Source organism: Gopherus flavomarginatus, chromosome 6 (genome assembly GCF_025201925.1).
Source record: "Gopherus flavomarginatus isolate rGopFla2 chromosome 6, rGopFla2.mat.asm, whole genome shotgun sequence".
Lineage (NCBI taxonomy): Eukaryota > Metazoa > Chordata > Testudines > Testudinidae > Gopherus > Gopherus flavomarginatus.
Genome location: NC_066622.1, coordinates 91,538,539 through 91,562,353, shown reverse-complemented (window position 1 = coordinate 91,562,353; position 23,815 = coordinate 91,538,539). Strand labels below are relative to the sequence as shown.

General features: G+C 41.0%; 1 protein-coding gene across 1 annotated transcript in view; it reads left to right on the top strand.

Moving 5' to 3' along the window:
* The window catches only part of RTKN2 (rhotekin 2), a 65,837-nt gene extending 42,466 nt beyond the window's left edge, over positions 1-23,371 (top strand). Inside the window, exons 8-13 of the mRNA XM_050958320.1 lie at positions 3,533-3,639; positions 5,580-5,782; positions 7,733-7,742; positions 16,658-16,823; positions 19,595-19,702; positions 22,624-23,371. Coding sequence (XP_050814277.1) covers positions 3,533-3,639; positions 5,580-5,782; positions 7,733-7,742; positions 16,658-16,823; positions 19,595-19,702; positions 22,624-23,189 — 1,160 coding nt within the window. The 3' untranslated portion in view covers positions 23,190-23,371. The remainder of the gene's footprint in view (positions 1-3,532; positions 3,640-5,579; positions 5,783-7,732; positions 7,743-16,657; positions 16,824-19,594; positions 19,703-22,623) is intronic.
* Positions 23,372-23,815: the final 444 nt, after the last annotated feature.

Below are 23,815 nucleotides of genomic sequence, written 5' to 3'. Positions count from 1 at the left end.
AGTACAAATCACAAACTGTAAGACTACAAATGTTAGCTATGATTATACTTCTGCCCTTGTGATCAGGAATAGGATGTTAAGTGCACGGCACTGAGGAAGAGGCAACTAAATCCAGTACAACAGTAATGACACGCTAGCTAGCCATACATAAATTGGTCATATGACATGATGAGAGAGGCATAGAGAAGCAATTTCTTGGTACCTTAAGTGGTTTCTTCTTGGAACATGTTGCAGAAAGCTCAGGATAAGAAATTACTATAAACTTAGTCCAAAATAACATAGGAGTTGGTTTAAGAAATAATTATACCTGAGCCCCTAAAGAATAATGACCACAATTTTAATGAAACTCAACATGCTTCTAAGAGGGTCTGTACCAATAGCGCCCTATTATAGCATATTTTAGGAATTTGCATTTTTTAAAATAAGTTATTTAAAAGTGAGGAAATGAAGTAGGTCTAAATGATGAATCTAAGAATTCAAAACATACCATAATAATCATAAAAGTCAGGACCAGACAGGCAACTAGTCACCAGGACCAGACAGCATTCATGAAGTCATGTGTACTTCTTAACAAAAAAATGAACCTGAAAGGTAAGAAAAACTACTATAATTAAATTGTAATGTTCAAAAGATTAATCAAGTCATATGCATATTCTTCAAAAAATGGAACTCCAACCCAAGTGAAGTGTATAGAAAGGAGCATCCACATGTCAGATAAAAGGTGAGGAGAATATTAAAAGATTAAGAGAATTTGATGATGAAATAGCCAAAATATACACCCTGAAGAAATTTTAAGTATATCAGGAGAGGGTCTGTCTGGCTGCATGTAGCTACCAACAGAGAGATGATTTTTGTATCACTCTTCATCTCGGAGGCTACTGGGGAGATACTTCTCTTAGGCCTGATCTACACTACGGGTTTAAACCAATTTTAGCAGCGTTAAACCGATTTAACGCTGTACCCGTCCACACTACGAGGCCCTTTGTATCGATATAAAGGGCTCTTTAAATCAGTTTCTGTACTCCTCCCCAACGAGAGGAGTAGCGCTAAAATCGGTATTACCATATTGGATTAGGGTTAGTGTGGCTGCAAATCGACGGTATTGGCCTCCGGGCGGTATCCCACAGTGCACCACTGTGACCGCTCTGGACAGCAATCTGAACTCGGATGCAGTGGCCAGGTAAACAGGAAAAGCCCCGCAAACTTTTGAATTTCATTTCCTTTTTGCCCAGCGTGGAGATCTGATCAGCACGGGTGGCGATGCAGTCCCAAATCCACAAAGAGCTCCAGCATGGACCGTACGGGAGATACTGGATCTGATTGCTGTATGGGGAGACAAATCTGTTCTATCAGAGCTCCGTTACAGAAGACGAAATGCCAAAGCATTTGAAAAAAATCTCCAGGCTACACAGTGCTGCGTGACAAGCATAACGGAAAACCAAAGAATCAAATGGACGCTCATGGAGGGAGGGAGAGGGTACTGAGGACTCCAGCTATCCCACAGTCCACAGCAGTCTCCGAAAAATATTTACATTCTTGGCTGAGCTCCCAATGCCTGTAGGTTCAAACACATTGTCCGGCGAGGTTCAGGGTATGGCTCGACAATTTACTCCCTCCCCCCCCAAGTGAAAGAAACGGGAAAGAAATCGTTTCTTGACTTCTTTCAATGTCACCCTATGTCTGCTGAATGCTGCTGGTAGACACGATGCTGCGGCAGCGAAGAGCAGTATCCACTCCTCTCCCCTCCCTGGTGGCAGATGGTGCAGTAGGACTGCTAGCCATCCTTGTCATCAGCCCGAGAGTGCTCCTGGCTGGCCTCAGGGGATGCTGGCCGGGGGCGCCTGGGTGAAAATAGAAATGATTCCCGGTCATTCCCAGTAGATGGTACAGAATGGCTGGTAACCATCCTCATCATAGCAACTGGGGGCTGAGCTCCATCAGCCCCCTCCCTTTCCTGTCTAAAGAAAAGATTCTGTACTTCCTGGACTACCATAGCACCGGAAGGCTGCCTCCCCCTCATTTTATCTCACTAACAAGTCACTGTTTCTTATTCCTGCATTCTTTATAACTTCATGACACAAGTGGGGGGGACACTGCCACGGTAGCCCAGGAAGGTTTGGGGAGGAGGGAAGCAATGGGTGGGGTTGTTGCAGGGACACCCCCTAGAATGGCATGCAGCTCCTCATTTTGCAGGATCTGACACGGAGCAGCTGTGCTTTCTGATACACTGGTTCTCTAGTACACTTGCCCCATATTCTAGGCAAGACTGACTCTATTTTTAGAAACCATAAAGGAGGGATTGATTCGGGGAGTCATTCTCAGTTTTGCCTTTGCGCCCCCGACCTACCTCAGCCAGGGACACCCATGATAGCAGCAGACAGTACAGAACGACAGATAACTGTCATCTTACTGCCAATTTACAATGGCAGCAGACAGTACAGAACGACTGATAACCGTCTCTGCTATCATGCAAAAGCAAACAAATGCTGCTGTGTAGCGCTGCAGTAATGCCTCTGTTAGCAGCATCCAGTACACATACGGTGACAGTAAAAAAAAAAAAAAAAAAAAAAAAAGAAAAAAAAAAAAAAGCTGAACTGGCTCCATGGTTGCCGTGCTATGGCGTCTGCCAGGGAAAAAGGGTGCGAAATGATTGTCTGCCATTGTTTTCCCGGAGGAAGGAAAGAGTGATGACATTTACCCAGAACTACCCGCGACAATGATTTTTGCCCCATCAGGCACTGGGATCTCAACCCAGAATTCCAAGGGATGAGGGGAGACTGCGGGAACTATGGGATAGCTACAGAATAGCTACCCACAGTGCAACACTCCGGAAATCGACGCTAGCTTCGGACCATGGATGCACACCGCCAAATTAATGTGCTTAGTGTGGCCACGTGCACTCGACTTTATACAATCTGTTTTACAAAACCGATTTATGTAAAATCAGAATAATCCCGTAGTGTAAACGTACCCTTAGACAGTAAAGGTGAGGCACTGTCAGCCATTAAGGTGTTAGGAAGGGATGCTGGAACAAATCATTAAACAGCAACTAGTCACCAGGACCAGACAGCATTCATCCAAGAGTTCTGACAGTACTTAAGGATGAAGTGGCTGAATTGCTAGAAAAAATATGCAATGTCTTGTTAAAATCAGCTGCTATATTGAATGAGTGGAGGCTAGCAAATATATTTATTTTCAAAGAAGATGCTAGTGGTGATCCTGAGAATTAGAGCAGTGAGCCTAACTTAAATATTGGCTACATTTGTTTGAAAAGATAATTAAAGATACTCATAAAATACTTCCGAACATAAGAACAAACCAGCATGACCACTGTCAAGAATGGTGCCTCTCCGATCTATTGCTTTTTGTAGACCTGTCAGTCATAGAAAAGAGAGATGAAATGTTAAGAAATAGGACAAACTCCTATTTTCAGTCTTTGCTTATATGAACAAATTTACTTCTTTAAAAATATGCAGATCCCTAATCTGTGAGTTTATGGTCAATGGTCATAACTTTATAACTTTTCTTTTAGAGGAATCATCGTTCTGGCTTCCCTTATATGGAAGCATGTGTTGTCGTTTAGTTGCTCAGCCATTCTGCATGGCCAAGGATGTGATGTCAGGATTTCTTAATCAGCAGGTAAAAAGAGCTTACTTGATTTAAATCCTCTAATCTCCAAAGTTCCTACTGCACTGAGCAGTACATTTTTTTTTCGTTGGAGAAGTTTACACTTTTGTTTACACTGAGCTAATGAATCACTGTTGCTACATGCTACATGCCACGCTTTAAGTTTCTCTTTCTTTTGGCTGACTCCAAATGCAGCTACCTCCCTCTGCCCCCCTGCTTCCTGCTCCCCTGTCTGACAGCATACCCAGCCACACATACCCTGATGCCTATTTATTTGGCTGACACTGGCCCAACTCACTGGTGCTATTAGCAGCTCCGGCAGGATCAGGAAGAACCAGACCTTGCCCATCTTGGAAATCAGGGATTTTTGGCATCTCATAATGCAGATTACAGGGAGAGAACAGGACCCTGAGTCCCTGTGGGGGATTGCAGAAACCGCTGGGGCGGGGGTGGGAAGGGTGAGCTCACAGGTGGAAATGGTGAGTCCTTCCTGTTCAGCCCCATGGAGTCAGAGGGCTCCTGGAGGCAGGATCAATCCCACCACCAGGGCTGGAGAGGTTGCACTCCCTTATTTCCTGGAGTTTCTTGGTGGGGGAAGGCAGGAGTGGAATGCCTTGAATATTTGTGATGGGGAATTTTGGGGAGATCAGGGGAGAGTCAATTTGGTAAGTTGAGACGGGAGGGTTCCTTGGGGTTGGGGAAGGTGAGGGGATACCCAGAGGGGATGTGACCAGAGGAGTCAGAGAGAATTCCTGGGGCACTGGTCCTTCCTGGAGTATTGTGATGGGAGTAGGTTCCAGGAGGCAGACTTCTCAGGGAGAATAACAGGAGATACTCTTCCCCCCTCACCCAGCAGTGCTCCCAGAGAGGCGGGGGTCTCTGGGACCTGGAGGGAGGTGATCAATTCTATGGGCTTAGGGGGAGGGGAGATAGGAGGAACTCACCACCCACCTGCAGAGCGGAGGAAGGAGCTAGTGACATGCTGCAGCCACTGCAAGGTGGTGGAGAGGGGGAAATCTCACAGCCTCTTACCTTGCCACAGCCCAGCAATCACCTGGTTGTATCTGGCCCACCTGCCATCACTTTTGCTGTGGGCAGCTGAGTGGCTCAGTTTGTGTACATGTATTGTATATTCAAAATAGCTGTGCAGCCATTCATGTGTGCAATTTACAGGGAATGTTGCTCATATTAACAATTGACTTTCAGTGGTATTAAAAAGTGAGTAGTTTCCTCCCGTGGTACCTTGAGGACTGGTATCTCTTACTGTAAGTATGCAGGAAGCTGTTTTCTTGTGGTGGCTGCTGTTAAACACTGACCTTTTAATGGCAACCACTGTGTGGCTAAGAGTAAGATAATCAAAAGTTTCGTCAGTGGGATTATTAGTAAAACAGCCTAGATTGCTGCATAAAGACCAATTAATTTTAAGTGTCTAGATGGTATGAAAATTGGTATGTATAGCTGCATGTCTAATTTTTTAAGTCATACTTTTTAAAATGAGAGGACATTCCTTTGCTCCCTTCCTGTAACCAACTAAGTTAGTGTAGCCATTAAAGTTTATTTCTAATGGAATCTACCATTAGAAGAAAAATTACTCTTTTTTTCCTTATCGGCCAACCAACACATTCCATGTTCCAAGAGCACCTTACAACACTATTATTGGAAAACTGTAAAACACTGGAGGAGGTTCAGCTAAACAAATATCATCTGGCATGGCTGAATGTTACTAATAACTAAGTCCTTGAGTCACATGGTAAAATATTCTGCAGGAGCCATACCTTTATGACAATATGTTGTGCACAGCTCTGATCTTACAGTCTGATGTCTGAATAGTTCACAGGATGGACTCAATTAGATGTAACACATGGAAATTCATTAAAATTTTGAGTACTCCATAAATTAGGTTGTTAAAGTAATTTATGAATAGCAACTTACTGAATATTTCTCCCTTTTAGCAAATGGTAGGAAGCCTGACTGACTGGAGGAGGCTGTACTGTGTATTAAGAGGTGGTAAACTCTTTTGTTATTATATACCCGAAGAAATTGAAGCTAAAGTGGAGCCAGCTTTGACAGTTTCCATCAATAAGGTAAATTTAACAGTTTTTCACATAGTCTTATTTGAGTCCCAAGCTGACAAGCTGCAAAGTACTCTCAAGAAGTATGTGTGAGGGGTATGCCTTGTTTCACTATTAAGGGCACTACAAAATTAAGTCAGCCAAAGTTATGTCAATTTACAATCATCGTAGTAATTAAATAACTCATGCATGTCCACGCTACACTCCTTGGTTCGGCAGTGTGCATCCTCACTAGCAGTGCTTGCATCAATGCAGAGAACAGCACACTGTGGGTAGCTAGTGCACTGTGGGTAGCTATCCCACTGTGCAACTTGCCACCATATAGCGAGGGTGTTTTGGGAAGGGTTTCAATGCCGTATGGGGACAAACAAGTGCAGGGGTGACTGGGAACATGGTTTCAAGGCCCCATGATGGAGTTTTCTCCATCCCATAATTCTATCTGCATCCCATAATGCTTCACATCTCTTTTCAAAAGCCCCCCAAACCTGCATGTCTGACATCTATGTGAGAAGCATGGATCCTGCACAGATCTGCACTATTGTGACGAGTGTTAAGAGCACAACATGCCTGATTCTGCAGTATTTGCAGAGCCTTCAGAGGAGCCGTGGGAAACCCGACAATTCCTTAGAGGCTAGCTTGCTGTGGGACATAGAAGCAATTCAAGGTTATTGTTGGCATTCACAGAGTAGTTGCAGGCCATGGAGTATTGGTTCTGGGCCCAAGAAACAAGCACTGACTGGTGGGATCTCATCATTATGCAGGTATGGGATGACGAGTAGTGGTTGCGGTGATGAGTAGTGGTTGCGGAACTTTTGGATGTGCAAAGCCATATATTGGAATTGTGTGCAGACCTCATCCCAGCTCTCGGGCACAGCAACACCAAAACGAGAGCTGCATTGATAGTGGATAAGTGAGTGGCAATTGCTGTGTGGAAGTTTGCAATGCCAGATTGCTACTGGTTAGTCAGGAATCAATTCGGAGTTGGGAAATCCACTGTAGAGGTTGCTGTGATACAAGTGTGCAGGGCCATTAATCACATCTTGTTACAAACTACTGTGACTCTGGGCAATGTGCAGGATATAGTGGATGGTTTTGCAGCAAAGAGGTGTACATATTGCAGCGAGTTACAATAGATGGCACGCATATCCGTATTTTGGCACCAGACCACCTTGCCACCAAGTACATCAACAAAAAGTGTTACTTTTCTATAGTATTGCAATCACTGGTGGATTACCAGGAACATTTTACCAACATCAACACAGTATGGTCAGGGAAGGTGCATTACGCACACATCTTTAAGAACACAAACCTGTTCAGAATGCTGCAAGCAGGGACTTTCTTTCCAGACGAGAGGTTTACCATTGGGGATGTTGAAATGCTAATAGTGATTCTGGGACACCCAGCCTACCCCTTACTCCCATGGCTTATGAAGCTGTACACCAGATCCCTCGGCAGCAGCAAGAAGCACTTCAACTACAGGCTCAGCATGTGCAGAATGACAGTTGAATGTGTCTTTGCCATTTGAAAGGCCACTGGCACTGACTAATGACCAGATTAGACCACAGTGGGGAAAAAAAGTTCTAATGGTTATAGCTGCCTGCTGTGTACTTCACAATATCTATGAAGCAAAGGGGAAGGAAATTTCTGCTGGGGTGGAGGTGGAATGGCTGTCTGCTGATTTTGAGCAGCCAGATTCCAGGGCTATAAGAAGAGCTCAGTGGGGAGCTATATGGCTTAGGGAGGCTTTGAAAGACATTTTTAATAGTGAGCCATAGTAATGTGTCTTGCTGTAGTGTGCTCTGCCTGGCATTGTTTTTCTGCACCCTGATATGAACCTTGTAATGAGTGCTGTGTGTAGTACTAGAACATTGCAAATGCACCTATTGCTATTATCTGTGAATGATGTCAGCCCTACCCATCATACGTTGTGAACAAATAGAGAGAGTCAGTTTCCATGGATACTTTTTATATTCTAAACTCATGCAAATTAACATATCTATAACTGAATGAAATTTTGTAAATACAGGGAAAAGAACCTTTGAAGTGGGGAAAACAGTCATTTTCATTTCACAAACAAATACACCAACCGTGTCTCTTACAGGTCAGTGCATGTGCAGCTGTGATTGTCTGTACTCTTCAGTGCAGCAGCCCCGGATGCCATATGGAATGTGGAGGGAGGGGTTGTAGGTAGGTCCCGGAATGCAGTTCTCTATGAGCTGCAAAGGGAAACGAGCTTGGTTCTGTTGAACCTGAAGGTTAACAAGAGTCTCCAGCATGTCTGTTTGCCCCTTGAGAAGCGCTAGCATCTCCTACTGTACTTCTCTCCCTTTTTCTGTGCTTTTCTCCTCTCTGCACTATCCCTGTCCATTCTGTCCATGGCACTGGGTTTGGAGGATCTCTTGGAACATGTTGTCATGTGTCTTCTTCCTTAGCCTTATCTGGCTGAGCCACTCCACTAGTGTGGATGGAGAGACCCTCAAAGCCACATTTCTAGCTGCAAAAGACACAATGCACAGATGTACTATTTTGAGTGTAATCACAAGATAAACGGAAACTTGATATACTGAACTCACTCCCCTTGATCCATGCAAGTTACAAGCACTACATTCTCATTTCTCCTTGGGATTCATAGAGCACAGCAGTAGTCCCAGCCATGGTGAGGACTGGGAGGGGGTGTGTTGGGACAATAAGGGGGGAAGGGGTAGCTCACAGGCATAAATATATGCAGAGAGGGCAATTGAACTGAATACAGGCACAGTTTTCCACAGGTGGAGATGATTTTAGCTGATATCTCACTCCTGAGGGTAACAGAAACTGAAAGGGAACAGTTCTTGCAGACCAGGTTTGTATTCTGCTAGCCTGTGTGCTGCAATGGTGCCTGGTGAAGTAATTACTGAGTGGTGTGGGAAAATGTCTTACTGTGGTGGAAGAAATAAGGTTGCTCTCCCCAGAAACCTTCAGAAGAGGATTGCAAACTATCCCCAGGAAAGTTTCCTTGAGAGCTCTATGAAGGATTCATGGGACATCCCAGTGCACATAAACTTCTTCAGGGCCCCTTCTGCCTAACTGCACAGGGGAATGAGAAGCAGAAAGCAAATCTATGTCTATTGGTTATTTCACTACCTCTTCTAGCATGATTAAAAAAGAGTAAATGAACAGATGTGTCCCTGCAATATGAAAGCAAACTGCATACTTCCCCTCTATCAGGCTCATCCATGCTGGATTGTAGGGACTAGCTTTACTGCTATGGAGTCAAAAACACGTCCTGCCTCATGCCACTAGATCCCCTGATCACTTGTCCCCCTATACTCTGCCTCCTCCTCCCTCATGCAACACCACCTCCCCACTGTTCATTCTGGGGCCTGTGACTCTAGCTCCCCCAAAGTATCGTGGTGGTGGGGTTTCCACCAAGGTTGGCATCCAGCTCTTTGTGAAAGTGATGTGTTCAGCTCCACACCAGAGCGACTTTAGCTTCCCTTGCCTTCTGGTATACCTGTCGCAGCACCTTGGCTTTCATGTGGCAGAGCTGTGGATCCCTCTTATAGTCCTTCTCCCCCTCACCTTGAGCGATCTGCTTGTACATATTGACGTTTCTACTGCTGGATCAGAGCTGTGCCTGCAAAGCCTCTTCTCCCCACAGAACCAGGAGATCCAACATCTCCTGTGTACTCCATGCAGAAGCACCTCTGCAACATGGAGCCGGCATGGTCAGCTGGGCAGTTGCTAGGTGGGCTCTCCATCCCGAGCAAACAGGAAATGGAATTTTAAAAATTTGCGGGGCTGTAAAAGGAGAGGGGCGTGTACCTGGCTGCTGGGCAGCAGAGTTCAACATGGCAACCAGAGTGGTCATGGTGGGGCATTGTGGGATAGCTCCTGGATGCCACTAAAGATTTAAGTAAATCATGGTCTATACTGACACTCCAATGACCTAAGTGCTACGCCTCTCGCAGAGGTGGACTTCAGTCAGCGTAGTGAGTGAGTTACATTGGTGGGAGCAAAATTTTAGTGTAAACACTTAAAGTTAAGTTGATGTACGCTGCCTTGTGTCAGCCTACCTTGGTACTGTATATCAGGCCTAAACAACCCCTTGTAGCTGATCCAGGAGTGGCATGTAAGTTCTTAGCAATGGACATAGGCTCCTTCTGCTATACTAGAGAGGGTCAAATGGAAACTGTTTTCCTTCAGAAAAACTGATACACTATGACGGTTTTTAAGTTACACATGAGGTGTCATGCAAATCTGCAGGGTATGTAGGCAATGTTCTCTTAGACTTTTGTCACCAAATCTGTGGAATTTCTGCAATTTTATTTAAACTGTTCATTGTTACGTGACCTTACTCTTAATCATAATGAGGGTTATTCAGAAATATTTTAGCTTTTTAAAATAAACTCCTTTTGCTAATAATGATCCAAAGTTTTATATAAAACCTATCTTAGCTTACAAACTATGCAAAAGGACTTCAGTACTTTAAAGATGGCATAATTTCTATCATCATTTAAAGATGTATTTAAAATTAACAAGCATCTCTGTCCGAATAATCAAAGGCATAGTATATTTGCAGTGTTATTTCCACAGAAGGTCTTTCCAGTGAATGCTACAGTGAATCTGTGCTTTCACAGGATGTTTGTGGTACAATACTCATAACTGCTGAAAGACTGCAGTTAACACCTCATAGAGATGAATAGAGTGAGTTAACAGTTTTTGGTGCTGATTCTGAGCACGTCTACGTAAGCAAATTGAATGTGTTGGGAGATGGTGTTACAACACAAGTTGGTCTTGACTCTGAAACCTTGTCCAGTCTAGCGTAAAACATGTTTTAGAAATATGTTAACTTTAACCAGCACCAGCACATTACAACTTGCCCTGGCTACCTTGAGGGGGCCACTTAAGGATCTGGGGCAAAATCAGTACTTGGTTCTGCTAGTGAAGGCAGAGGGCTGGACTTGATGACCTTTCAGGGTCCCTTCCAGTTCTATGAGATAGGTTTCTCGCGCATGCGCGCGCGTGCTCTGTCTCTCTATCTCAACAAAGCTGTTTCAAGCATTTGAGTTAAATGTTGTTTTTTTAAAAAAAAGTGATACAGATTTAAACAATCTGACTAAAAGTCACTTATTCTTTCAATCAGGTTTAATTACATGGCTTCTCTAATGTCATAGTTCTACCATTCTCCAGTTGTTCATAATGCCATGCAGGGGAAAATATATTAATAGAATTTTTAACATTAAAAAAGCATCAAAAATATTTTAGACTCTTTCAGGCCACCCTTATAGCTTTTTTTTTTTTGTAGATCACCATTTTAGTCTATAGCCTAGTTTTGTATTTCTTGCAGGTCAGATTTTTTTGTCTTTTAAAACTACAAAATTCTATTAAGGTGATTGTTCTCCCTGAAGTTATAAATACACTTACAACCTAAAATCCATTTTCTTCAAGTTTTGCCAGGAATTGGTCCACGTGTTTGATGCAGGTTCTCCTCAAAGATAATATGTATGCAATACATGAATCCATGGCCTTTTTTATGAAAATGTCAGACACTTATGATTGCTGTATATAAGCTGCTAAAGAGAATGAAGAAAAGGAATCTATCTTCAGTTAAGTTAAAACCAAATAAATTCACAGCTCAAAACACATGAGTGCCTTTCTACTTAAACTGTCTACTGAAAATATTTTTTTAATGCTAATAGATGTATACTGAGTTTTGTCTAGAAATGTCTTGGATATCAGATCCTTAAATGCGCAAAAATCAATCTAACAATACATTTTTACCTCCTTTCCCTGTTGTATGGAAATAGCAATTAAAAAAAATAAGATTGAGAGAGAACTTCAAAGTTGACATTCAAGCTAACATCTCCTCTAGTTTCTAAGATACATAGCACTTTTATTCTTAGTGCTGGATGTGATCTCTTACCCTTATCCTTTCAAAGATGGTTTATCTTTAAAATGAATGAAGTGAACATAGCCTTACAAGAAACTAGCCCTAGAAATATTCACATCAACAGATCTATTCCCTTCCCCCTCTGAATCCAGACTTGAAGTAGCCCTTAACTTGAAAGTCATCACTTCAACTTCAAATGACTTCAGTGCAAACATTATTGAGCAGGAATGTCTCAACACTTGCAAAACAGGCATCATAGAACCTACTATGTTGCCAAATATATGCCACTGAAGCACTTTATGTTGCATAAGCAACTAGAGTGAGAAGCAATCTTTCCTTGTAACCAAGGAAGTTTGCAGGAGTCAAATCTGAGTAAGGACCTTTGGATTTACCCTTTAAAAATATTACTTGAAAATATGACAGTGTCTCCTTTTGACTTGACAAGATAATTAACATATCCTTGGGGCCAGGCTTTTCAATTGTGCTAACTTGGACATGCTCATCATGAGTTGCTCAGGCTCAAAGGTGCCCACATTTTCATACTGTGTGCAGTACCAGGTCTTCTGGGGAGTTCTACCCAGGACTGTTGTCACAAAGGAAAATCTTTGGAAAATGAATTTTGTTGGAGCCTAAGTCCTGGGAGTTATAGGCATAGGAGCACCTTCCAGTACCATAGCTCCACAGCTTCACAGCAGCATCTCTGTCCTTCCAACCAGTTGGCAGTCCCTTTCTCTACTAGATCTTACTAGGAGTCTGATCCATTCTTTCTTCTCTGTGGCTTCCCCCCCTCCCCTTTCAGTTCAACATGCACATGAGGGGACCCTGCCATTGACCTGATGAAAGCAGATTTGCCTAGTTCACTCCCTCACCTTATGCACACCAGCTCTGCTCCTTCCTTCCGCACTACTGATGGTTCAGACTGGCTGCTGGATGGCCAGGCAGGCCCAGCTCAACTGAGACTTTAAACTGTAAAAGCTGGACCGATGGCATCAACTAACCCTGTTTCTCCTGCTTCCCCTGTGCATCCTATGACTGCTGTCCTGTTGGTTCTCCACACCTGTCCTCACATTTTTCGTGATGTGCCTCCAGCTTATCGGCACAGCCTTGAACACATTCCTATTCTCCTCTTACCTAAAGGTATTTTCTATGACCTGGGGTTGTCATGTATCTCATTGATGCTTTTAGCCCAAGGCCATCTCTTTGTACCACCTAAGTCTGTCCCCTGCGCAGGGCCAGCTCTAACTTTTTTGCCGCCCCAAGCACCAAAAAAAAAAGGTGCTGGCCCACTGTAACACCTCCCCCACCCCCTCCGAGCGCTGCCCTGCCGCGCTATAACAACCCCCCCTGAGCGGCGCGCTGCCCCGCTGTAACAACACCCCCGAGTGCTGCCCCACTGAAACAAACAAACACACCCTCGAGCGCTGTCTCACTGAACCCAAAAAACCCCGAGTGCCGCAACGCCACCCAAAGATTGGCCGCCCCTTACAAAGTGCCGCCCCAAGCACGTGCTTGGTCGGCTGGTGCCTGGAGCCAGCCGTGCCCCTGCGTCATGGCTAGTCCTGGTGGGGACCCTTCTTTTTTGTCTACCTTTTATTCCTCCTGTCTGTCCCCCCTTCATTTATTCTGAACTATTCCTCACTGAGAAGGCAAGGGGGAGGGGGTGGCTTGTGGAAGAAGAGTGCAAAACCCTTCTGGCAAAGTTCATTCTCTTCAGTTATCAGCAAAAGGGTTATATTGATGGCAGGGCAGATTTTTCAAACCAGATTCCATATCCAAATTGATGATGTGAGGAGTACCAATATGTTGTCACAAAAATAATGTGTGTTAAAAAGGACACAGCCTCTCGACTTTTCTTGACCCATAAAGTGGACTAATATCTTCCTGTGGCAGATGTCACCACAGTTTGGGATCTTGGGAGTAACAAGGTTAAATTACCTTTGTGGGACTGATTCTTCTTCCACAGTCCTGATTGCTACCTGGCTAATGGCCTTGGGTGAGCAACATAAAAACACATGAAAATCCAGTGGGAATGCCAACATTAGTAAAATCCTTCAAAATCTCTATTCTTTATGATAATCCAACTGGTATCAATCAGTTCAGTTTTACGGTTGCTTGAAAGATTTTGTGGATTTGACCCTGGGAAGCAGATCTCGTATCCAGATCCCACATGATGGATCTTGCAACATAAATGTTCAAATTGTGTGGTTTCATAACTATGCTTCAGGGCCAGCTGGTACTCCACTGCGGGCTGGCTTGTCATGTGGTGCTTATTCCTTCTCCTTGTTTCTGGCTGTTACATTGCTAAAAATACATCATGTGCTTTCCTAAAGTTCCTATTCTGCATATGCATTTGCTGTAGTTGTCACATGGATATTATGTAATTCCAAATGGGAGGGAGGGGAGATATCCATGAGCTGATCTGTAAAATGAGAGAGCATTGTTCTAAGTCTAATCACAATTCTCTGCCAACCTGAAACAAAACCAGGGGAAGTTTTGTAGATTATTTTTGACATGACAGATAAAAAGAGTGCACAAACAGACTCTTTTGATTTTAAAGTTATTTTTAGCTGTTTCTGGATTAAAACTTGAATAAAAATGAACTGTGTGTCATAAATGATAAATTGTGTTTAATCTTAGAGTATACAAAGTTCCTAGACTATTTAGCATTTGTCTTAACTTCAGAAACTTCAAAAAATTAGTTCTTGTGTTTTTGAAATGGACCTTCTGAGCTAACCTTCGTTGTCCTTCAGTTTTTTCACAATTGACTTTGGAGAGGAGTGGCACTGTTCCTTTAATGGAAGGTCCTCCCCTTTTATAACAACCCTTCACATATGGAAATTTCCTGGGAGAGGGGTACTGCTGAGCAAAGGAAATTTGGTTTTGGGGCAGTGAGAAAGGGAAGTTCTAAGGTGTATCAGACAATGTCATGGAATTTCAGTTTCTCTTTCTTACATTTCTCCACCCTTTCAAGAATGCATCATGCATACTTAGAGCACAACCCTGTCCCCAACACGAGCAATACCAACTCCTCAGGACTGCCTACATGAGAAATACTGAACTCAACCAGCATGATGGTCCTGGCCTTTACAAGGCTGTAGCATAATTTGTTCAATAATTTTAACATTGTGAAAGGTAGGAATGCTATTGTATTATAACCTGGTGCCTTTATAGTACATTTTTGTATTTGTTTTTGGTGAAGATGTGCATGTAGTGTAATGTATCATTGGTAGGTAAACTGATCAGCTCATTACTTTAATGGCATCTTGTATCATTACTTAAATACTCAAGTGTGAGGTATAGATTGTTGCTTGAGAATTTATCTCCTTAGAATAACAACATGTGTGTGGAATAAACCTTGCAGCAAACATCATTTAATAAACTTGTATAAGGCATGCCTGAAATTCTTACCTGTCAAATGTTAATCTGTTTTGTTTAATTTTTTGCAAGTATCTATGGTTACCTGAGTTAATGGGATGTTCAGCACTTATGGATGAATTACTTCATCTCCTATTTTTAGACAGAAGAATTTAAATGAGCAAATCCATCAGATGCTGCAAATAGCTGTGTTAGTATTTCAAATGGTTACCTCAGTAATGCATTTAAAAATCTGGAGAATGTTCTACAGAACAGCCTTTATTTTTCAGATTATCAGCATTAGGATTATTCCCATAGGACAAAATATATAACTTAATTTCTAGAGTTCTACATTTGAAATCTGTAACTGGTGTTTAACATTCATTTGAAATGGGTTGCAGGGAGGGGAGTTCAATCAGTTTGAAGTGAAAGAAGTTTAAAAGAGAAAGCAATGTCTCATTCCAGTGTAATCTAGATTTTTGCTTGTAAATGAAGTATGGTTAATGGCTATATTTTATTTCATTGAATGAATGTGTGTACTGCAAAGCAGCATTGTTGTCAGTGTGTGTGTTAGAATATTTTACTCTGCACCTTACAAGATTTTTAGTCTCTTAAAATATTTTGGTGTCTTACATTAGAAAAAATACTTATGATGACCTAACCTCTATTTTTAATCAGATTGCAACAAGTGCTATTTTGCACTGTACTAAGATCATATCCAGGAAACCACATATGATTAAAATACCATTAGGTCCAGTCTAGATTTTGAAACTGTTTTAACCGTGCCCTGGAACAGTGCAAAACCTTGGGCTGAGTAGTGCTGCAGCATAGTTCAAGAACACTATTAAAACAGCACAGTCCTTTCCATACTGTTGGCTAGAACTTTGTCCCATAGCATAAACTAAAACAATAGTATTTTAATAGGATCTCACTAAATATGCCAGAACTCACTAAATATGGCTGTTACATACTCAAATATTTCTTTTAAAGGAGCAAATGGATTTTTGGCATGAGGGCAAAATGTAAGACTTATAATACTCAGAAGTTTGAATTTTTGAATATTGGAAATTTGTTCCGTTAGATCTGTGTGGGTAACTTTCTATAAATGTCCATTTCAACTTGGACTGGATCGTTTCCTCTTCCAAATTCCTGTAGCTATGGTATTTGACAAATGCCTTGATTTTCTGAAACTAAACTAAAATAGTGCCAGTTGAGAATGTACAACTGCAGCCAAAAGAAACATCTTCCATTATTGTTGTCCAAAAACTAAATATTATCTATAGAAATATGACCAGAATAAGAATTGAGAAACACAATAACTTACCTTTCCTCAGTACAGTTCAGTTGATAACTTAATAGAGAGACAGTAAGCCACAGCAGGATGAACTGTTTAAGGGACAAATAACTTTTATATGTATCCTTGGTATATCTCTTAACATATACTGCATCAACTCAGCTTTATTGTTTTATCTTTTATATCTGTTACCTTATCTTTTAATAATTATGTAAGAAATTAATTTGTATTGTCAGTTATTCTGTTTACCTTTTCATAAGTCCTCCCCCGCCCCAAAAAAACCCCCAAACCCAACAACAACCAAACAAACTAAACCTACGCTGGATAAATACCCTAATTTGTTTCTGCCTGTGATATTAATGTTGAACTGAAGATTAATGATTGGATGTAGCGATAACTGATTACCTTAGTTTCAATCTATTTTATTGTGACTCGTAGGAAACGAGAATCCGTGCTGTGGATAGGGGCACCGAGAAAAGAATTAATAACTTTACAGTTACCAACCCTGTGGATGGAGAGGCTGTGACTCAACTTTTTGCAGCTGACAGCAGGGAGGAACTTCATAAGTGGATGGAAGCTTTCTGGCAGCATTTCTACGATCTTAGTAAGTAAGCAGTTTTGGCAGCATGTCCTTTTAGTGGCGTAGCTACGTAACATCAAAAGAAACGTTGAACAATCTGAACTGAAATTACATAATAATCTGTCACCTGTAATGAAGAGAACAAAAATGTTCTCCATGAACACAGTAGGTAGTGTGTTCTCTGCCACTGAAAAATAGAGGTATTTTACTGAACCCTAGTCAACTCATCAGGGCTCTATGATTTTCAAATCATCCTATAAATGCCAAGAAGTCCAGAAACATCCAGCCTGAATTTTCTCAGGAAATCAAAATAGACGTAGACTTGTTGTGTTTTCTGTGTGATGTTTCGGAAGAGATTTGTCTGTTTAGCAGTTGAACTAGGCTATCTTTCATAGGCCTGCTGGAGTCTCACCATTCTTCCCTCCTCTGTAGTACTAAAATAGAGTTACTTATTTTATAGAATCCTGACATCGTTTGAGAAAAATAGAAACCTTTGGGTATGAAGCATTAGAGGGAACCTGAGGATGCTAAGCTGATGGTTGGTCTTTGAAATTTATTGAAAACTTGTTTTGGATCAAAATTTGATTACAGATAGAAAAGGTACATAATGACTTAGGCCAGGGGTCGGCAACCTTTCAGAAGTGGTGTGCCGAGTCTTCATTTATTCACTGTAATGTAAGGTTTTGCATGCCAGTAATACCCTCTAAAAATGTTAAAATGTCTCTTTCTACAAGTCTATAATATATAACTAAACTATCGTTGTATGTAAAGTAAATACGGTTTTTAAAATGTTTAATTTTAAATGAAATGTCTTAAATTAAAATGCAGAGCCCCCCCGGACCAGTGGCCAGGACTCTGGCAGTGTGAGTGCCACTGAAAATCAGGTCATGTGCTGCCTTCGGCACCCATGCCATAGGTTGCCTACCCCTGACTTAGGCCCAACTATGTAGGATTATGGCACCCATGATTCAGCTTTTGCTCAGATAGCACTCTGAGTGAAGGAGTTGTCAGTCTTCTAGAGCTAAGCAGTCAGGGATGATTTGACTCCAGTGGTACCTCCTCTGTTTTGGTACCCCTTCTGACGATAAGGTTTTATACCTGGCATTTCCCGCCCCCACCTCACACATGACTGTTTGCTATGGGCTAATAAAAAAAAAAAAAAAGTAGGTGGGGCTTTACTGTTCAAAAGACAAATTAGATAATTGGTGCCTTGTTCCCTAGTCTTGTTTTTTCCAGTGGTGAAATGTTTCAGTGTGCTCACTTTTAGATTTCTAGAGGAAGCTCACTCGCTGACATTGGCTAAACTGTGTAACTTCACTGTTCTTACTCCAGATAAAATATATGCTCTCACTTGCCTTTTCAGTCTCTTTAAGTAGTATATTGTGTTGCTCGTTTAAACTTAACTCCAAATATTAACAAGATGAAGTGTGAAGAGGGATTGGCTAATCTTAGGGCAGATCTACACAAAAGTCAAGACACCTCCCCTGAGCGATGCAAGTTACAGTGACCTAAGCACTCTACACAGGTGCTATGTTAGTGGGAGACAATCTCCTGCTGATGTAACTTCTGCCTCTCGTGGAGGTGGAGTAATTATGCCGATGGAAGAGCGTTCTCCCATCAGCATAGAGCGTCTTCACCAGACGTGCTACAGTGGCGCAGTTGCACCGATGCTGTAGTGCTTCTAGTGTAAAACTGCCCATAGTCTTCCCACTACGACACCTTTAAATGCAGCAAGTTAAATGCATAAGTAGATAAAAAATAGATACCATTTGATAGACTAAGTAAAAAAAAAAAGAAAAAAAGAAAAAAATTAGTTGCGGTCTGAAAATCATATTCTTCATCAGATCATGGGGAAACTAAGCCAGGTAGATACAGAGTATCAGTATTGAATTGGGAACCACACCAATAAAATTGAGGAACTGGGGTTTTGGAAATGGGGTGGTGGTCTGTAGTTTATTTCTTCTTTTATAGCTCTGGCTTGATTACAATAAGATATTCTATCAGTTAGAAAAACCACAATGTAAAAACTAGAATATCCTCCTTATGTTAGATGGGGAGGGGTGAAAGGACTACTTTTTTCCCCCATTACAGATAACATTAGACTACCAGTGGATTTTTGGAGACAATTTCTTGTAGTATGGGAAAAACTAGGTCACTTGGCATTCAAATGCCTGTTGTTCCTTGGTGGTTCTAAAATTCTCTTAAAACTAACGTGGTTAGAAAAGAAATGGGAGTGAGAGATTAGTTTGTAAAAAGCAGTTTTACTGGCAGGGCCTATTTTCCTTAAGGTCAAAATCTGTTAATAGAAACAGAGGTTTCCTTGGCTTTGGTTAACTGCTAAGACACTTTTTTCGTGCTCTGATAGCCGAAAAAATTATTAAAGTCAAAACTACCAAGAATAACTATGGTATAACAGTAGGTTTGCTATATACTGGATTCTTATACTTCCAGATGAATAACTTGCATGAAGCTTCCTTGCTTTAAACACTTACCTTTTATCTGATATTTGAGGATTTTTGTGTGAATTATGGGGTTTTAGCCTTTCTATCTGATAGTACTGCTGGGTTGATTAAATTGGAGCTCTTAGGTTAATATCTGTTTATAATCTTTGTGTTAAGGGTTAGGATGAAATTTCAGTTGAAAATACAGTATCTAGTGAGGACTGTTGCAACATTAAATATAGATACTGTCCAGATTTGCTTGTTATAGTAGTTCACAAATGCAACTTAATGACTTCAAACTCTTTAAAAGGTGGAGTGTTTAAGTTCTAATCATTGTTCTCTATTCCCTCTCAGGCCAGTGGAAACATTGTTGTGAAGAATTTATGAAAATTGAGATTATGTCACCACGGAAACCACCTTTGTTCTTGACAAAAGAGGCAACCTCAGTCTACCATGATATAAGTAAGTGGGATTTGTCTTTTCAAGCTGCAGGGTAACAGAAACAATGTTGTCTCTATTCAAATAGCTTCTGCTGTTGGTGTTAAAATGCTGAATTTTTCAAAGGCAATTCAGATAATATAATGGAGCACCATAACTGCACACCAAGGAGTTCATATTAAATATTTTTCTTAGTAAGTGGACAAAAATATTTAACACATTTTCATACCTTGAACAAAACAAAAATTCAATATGAACTGTAATTAAGGAGCCCTGAAAATATTTAGACAAAAAAGCTTCACTAGAAATAAATACTTGCCATAGAAATAGTTCAAAATCCAGAGGATTAAAATGTAATGGTTTTAAATAGTCCAGACTACAGACCAATAATGCCTTTAACTAGTTGCATTCAATTATCTGTTTTTTCCAAGTCATGTAAGATCTACTTAGGACTTATTGTTTGGCTGCTGGCAACAACCTTGAAAAATAGACTTGTAAAAAATCTCTCTAAAATGTATTTGAGCTGTACCAATGTTCAGACATCAACTTTTGCATAGCGAAATACAATGCAGAGGGATTATGTTAATAAAATGTTATATAAATAGTTTTTATAGACTAGAAGTAGGTCACTCTATTTTAATGGATCTGATGTGGTATTGGCTGAAAAACATTTTGTAAGGATAAGTTTAATGTCTCATTACCTGCTGCTTGATCTCCTGTCTGAATTGCAAAAATGCTCAAATTGACATGTGGGTCATTGAGTCAATAATGCATCAGTGCATTCATTTAACAGTCTAAAAAGTCATATTTGAACTATGAATGCAGAGCAGAAAAACACTAAATCACATGAGACATATGAGGGTATATATTAAGTTTTGGAACATGGTGCTGCAGATATTTAGAAACATAACTGAGGAATTTTAAGTGTTTCCTGACCAATTACGGCATTCATAAATAAATACAAATCCATCATCTAAATGCTAAGAATTTCTTAGTTATTTATGTAGGACCTGTGTGTGATGGGTTGTCACCCTGGGGTGCAGTCTGGGAGCTGTGAGAAACCTTTGCACCCCTCTGACAGCTCAGTTGTACTGGCCCTGCCCCACTGCTTCCTGGGTTGGGGACACAGCCAGCCTCACCCAGGCCCCGTTATCACCCAACACAACAGCAGGGGGTGCTACACACTCAAACTGAGCTACCTGAGAGTGCTTTACCTAAGCTACCCAAGTACGAACAGCAGACCTCAGCCAGTTTCCCACCTTCCCAGGCACACACTGCTCCTGACCTCGGGAGTATAAACCCAAAATTATATCTTCTTGCATTGCATAGGGATCTGTACAGTGTAAACTCATTAATATGTCTGCCCCTCCCTCAATGTGGAGAGGAATATGCACACTTATGGTAACCAAGCTGAGATTTTTCCCAGACACTTCACACAAAAGGCACACTGGTTTAGATTAAAATAGAAATGTGTTTATTAACTACAAAAAGATAGATTTTATGTGATTACAAGTGATAGCAAACAGATCAAAGCAGATTACCTAGTAAATAAACAAAACTGCCAACTAAGCCTAAAATACTAGAAAGATAGGATATGAATTAGCAAATTCTCACCCTGGCTGATAAAAGCAGGCTCGCAGATTCTTAAAGAACAAGCTGCATTTGCTTTGCAGCTTGGGATCCCTGGCCCCATTCCAAGTCCTTTCAGAGCTTCTCTCAGATGTTGAATTGTGGGGGGGTGAAGAACAGATGATGTTGCTCCCTGATTTACATAGCTTTAGCGTACACTGGAACTCTTTGGTTTAAAAAGAGTTCCCAGCCCAGTTTGTGGGAAAAATTCAGGCCCCCAAAATGGAGTCCAGAGTCTTGTGAGCTGGTCACATGCCTTTGCTGAGTCATAGCAGCCATTACTTACTTATTAGCCGAAACATTCCCAGGAAGGCTCACCAGGTGAGGGATAAGCTTCTCCTAAGGCCTATTGTTCTTCCTAATTGCCCATTACCCTGAGTGGGCTCTTCACAACTAGGTATTTAGATGGAAGCATCTTACCTAGTGAGTGTCACCCAGGCGTGACTACGTGTGACATACAGATACATAATCAATATTCATAACTTCAGATACAAAAATGATACATGTATACAAATAGGATAATCATATTCAGCAAATCATAACTTCCAATGACACCTTACATGTCCTGTCTTGTACAAAATGCATCATAATTATGCCATAATCATATCACTATGAAGAATATGGGGTGCAGTGTCACATTGTGATATCTTTATGCTCTTATTGATGTTTTAGAGACAGAGGTAGCACAAGTGATACTGATCTACAAACAGGGAAATTAACAAACTATGTATATATTCTGGCTGATGCACTGTAAATTACATTACTGGGGTAGGAGAAATTATACTGAGTTATCTTCAAGAATTTACTGAAGAAAAAACCTTGAGTGTAAAAGTGTCCTTTGGGGGTAAGTGTGGGGGGGAGGGTAGCACAAGAATATTCAATAGTTTTTGACTTTTGCACACTTACATATGTGAGATTTTAGGGTTTTTTGCGTTGATCTTTGTGCATAGATTCTGTACACCTTTGCTGAAATGAAATGTTTTAAGCAGTGTACAAGAACATTGTTATAGCTAGATCTAGTTCTAGTAATGCAGTGCATTTTTTATTTTTCCACAAAAATAAATAAAAATTAAACTATGACCACAGCCTACTAAGTGCATGAGTCCTAGAAACCGTGAAAACTTCTAGACCTCTTTCTGTAAACATGATGATCTCTTCCATTTCTAGACTGTTGTAGGCCTTAATGCTAGTCTAAGATTTGGGGCACATACTTTGCACAGTTTTGTATTCAATCAATTAATAACCACACTCACGGTGAGTAAAATATTTAGGAACTATTTTAATCAGAGTTCATCTAATTTCTTCTAAAATTGTAGGTATTGATTCTCCAGTGAAACATGAAGGTTTAACAGATATCATGCAAAGGAAAATTGAGGAGACTGATGGAGAGTTCCTGATTGGCCAGCAGAAGAAGTCTGTACCTTCTGTATGGGCCCCATTATTTGATGGTTCTCACCAGATGCTTGTCCAGAAAAATATTGTGTTTCCAGATACAAATAGTGAGATAGTAAGTCCTAATGATGGCAAAGGAAAGAAAAGAAGAGCTCCACTTCCACCATCTGATAAGCTACCATACAGCTCAAAAACTCAGATGAGCACAGATCAGTTGGACAAGGAAAACTTGTGGAAGAAGCCTACCATTGCACGTAGGACCTCTTCTTCTTTTGATGCCAAGTTATCTTCCATGATGCATCAGTTGCAGAGGCCCATTGCTGCTTCTCGCAAACTGGTTCCTTGCAGGAAAACCAGCTCAATTGACAGTGAGAATCCTCTCTCTTCAGTTACTGAGACAGAGTCTGAAACCAAACCAGTGCCAGCTCCTAGACAGAAATCCATCAAAGAAATATTAGACCCTAGATCATGGTTGCAGTCACAGGTGTAACATTTAGTTTATAAATGTGACCAACATATAAAGTTCACTAGTATTTGACATTTATCAGTGACCTGAGTCTTTGATAAGAACTGGGCCATTATAACTATTTTTAATGTATATAATTCTAAGCCTATACTTTGTATTGCAATCTCAGCCCTGCTTGTCACTGTCAAGATCTAAAGTATTTCTCTAGCAAAGTATAAAGAGTAGTGTGTGTGTGTGTGTGTGTTTTATAAAGGAACATCTCCAGGATGTTTAAACCTTTGTACTTCTCCACACTACATGCAGTATCTGAAATTTCTGTACTACCCTTAAAGCATGGTCACGCTGTAAAAGGTAATTCCAAGGTTTGTTTCAGTGTCTCCATATCAGATGTGCTCAATTTATAAATTAAGATGTTTTTGAACAACTTTGCCAGCTCAGTCTGAGATCTTAGAGATTTTTTTCTGGCCCTTATTGTCAGAATTGACCAAGTCTAATGCAGGTTATCTATTAATTCTGATAGCATTTGAAACAGAATAGAATGATCTCCTTCTAACTGTTGGTTTTGCAAGGCTAATGGAACTTTTTTAAAAATCTTAATACCTAAAAATTGATATATATGACTGACTACACACAGAAAGCACATGAGATGT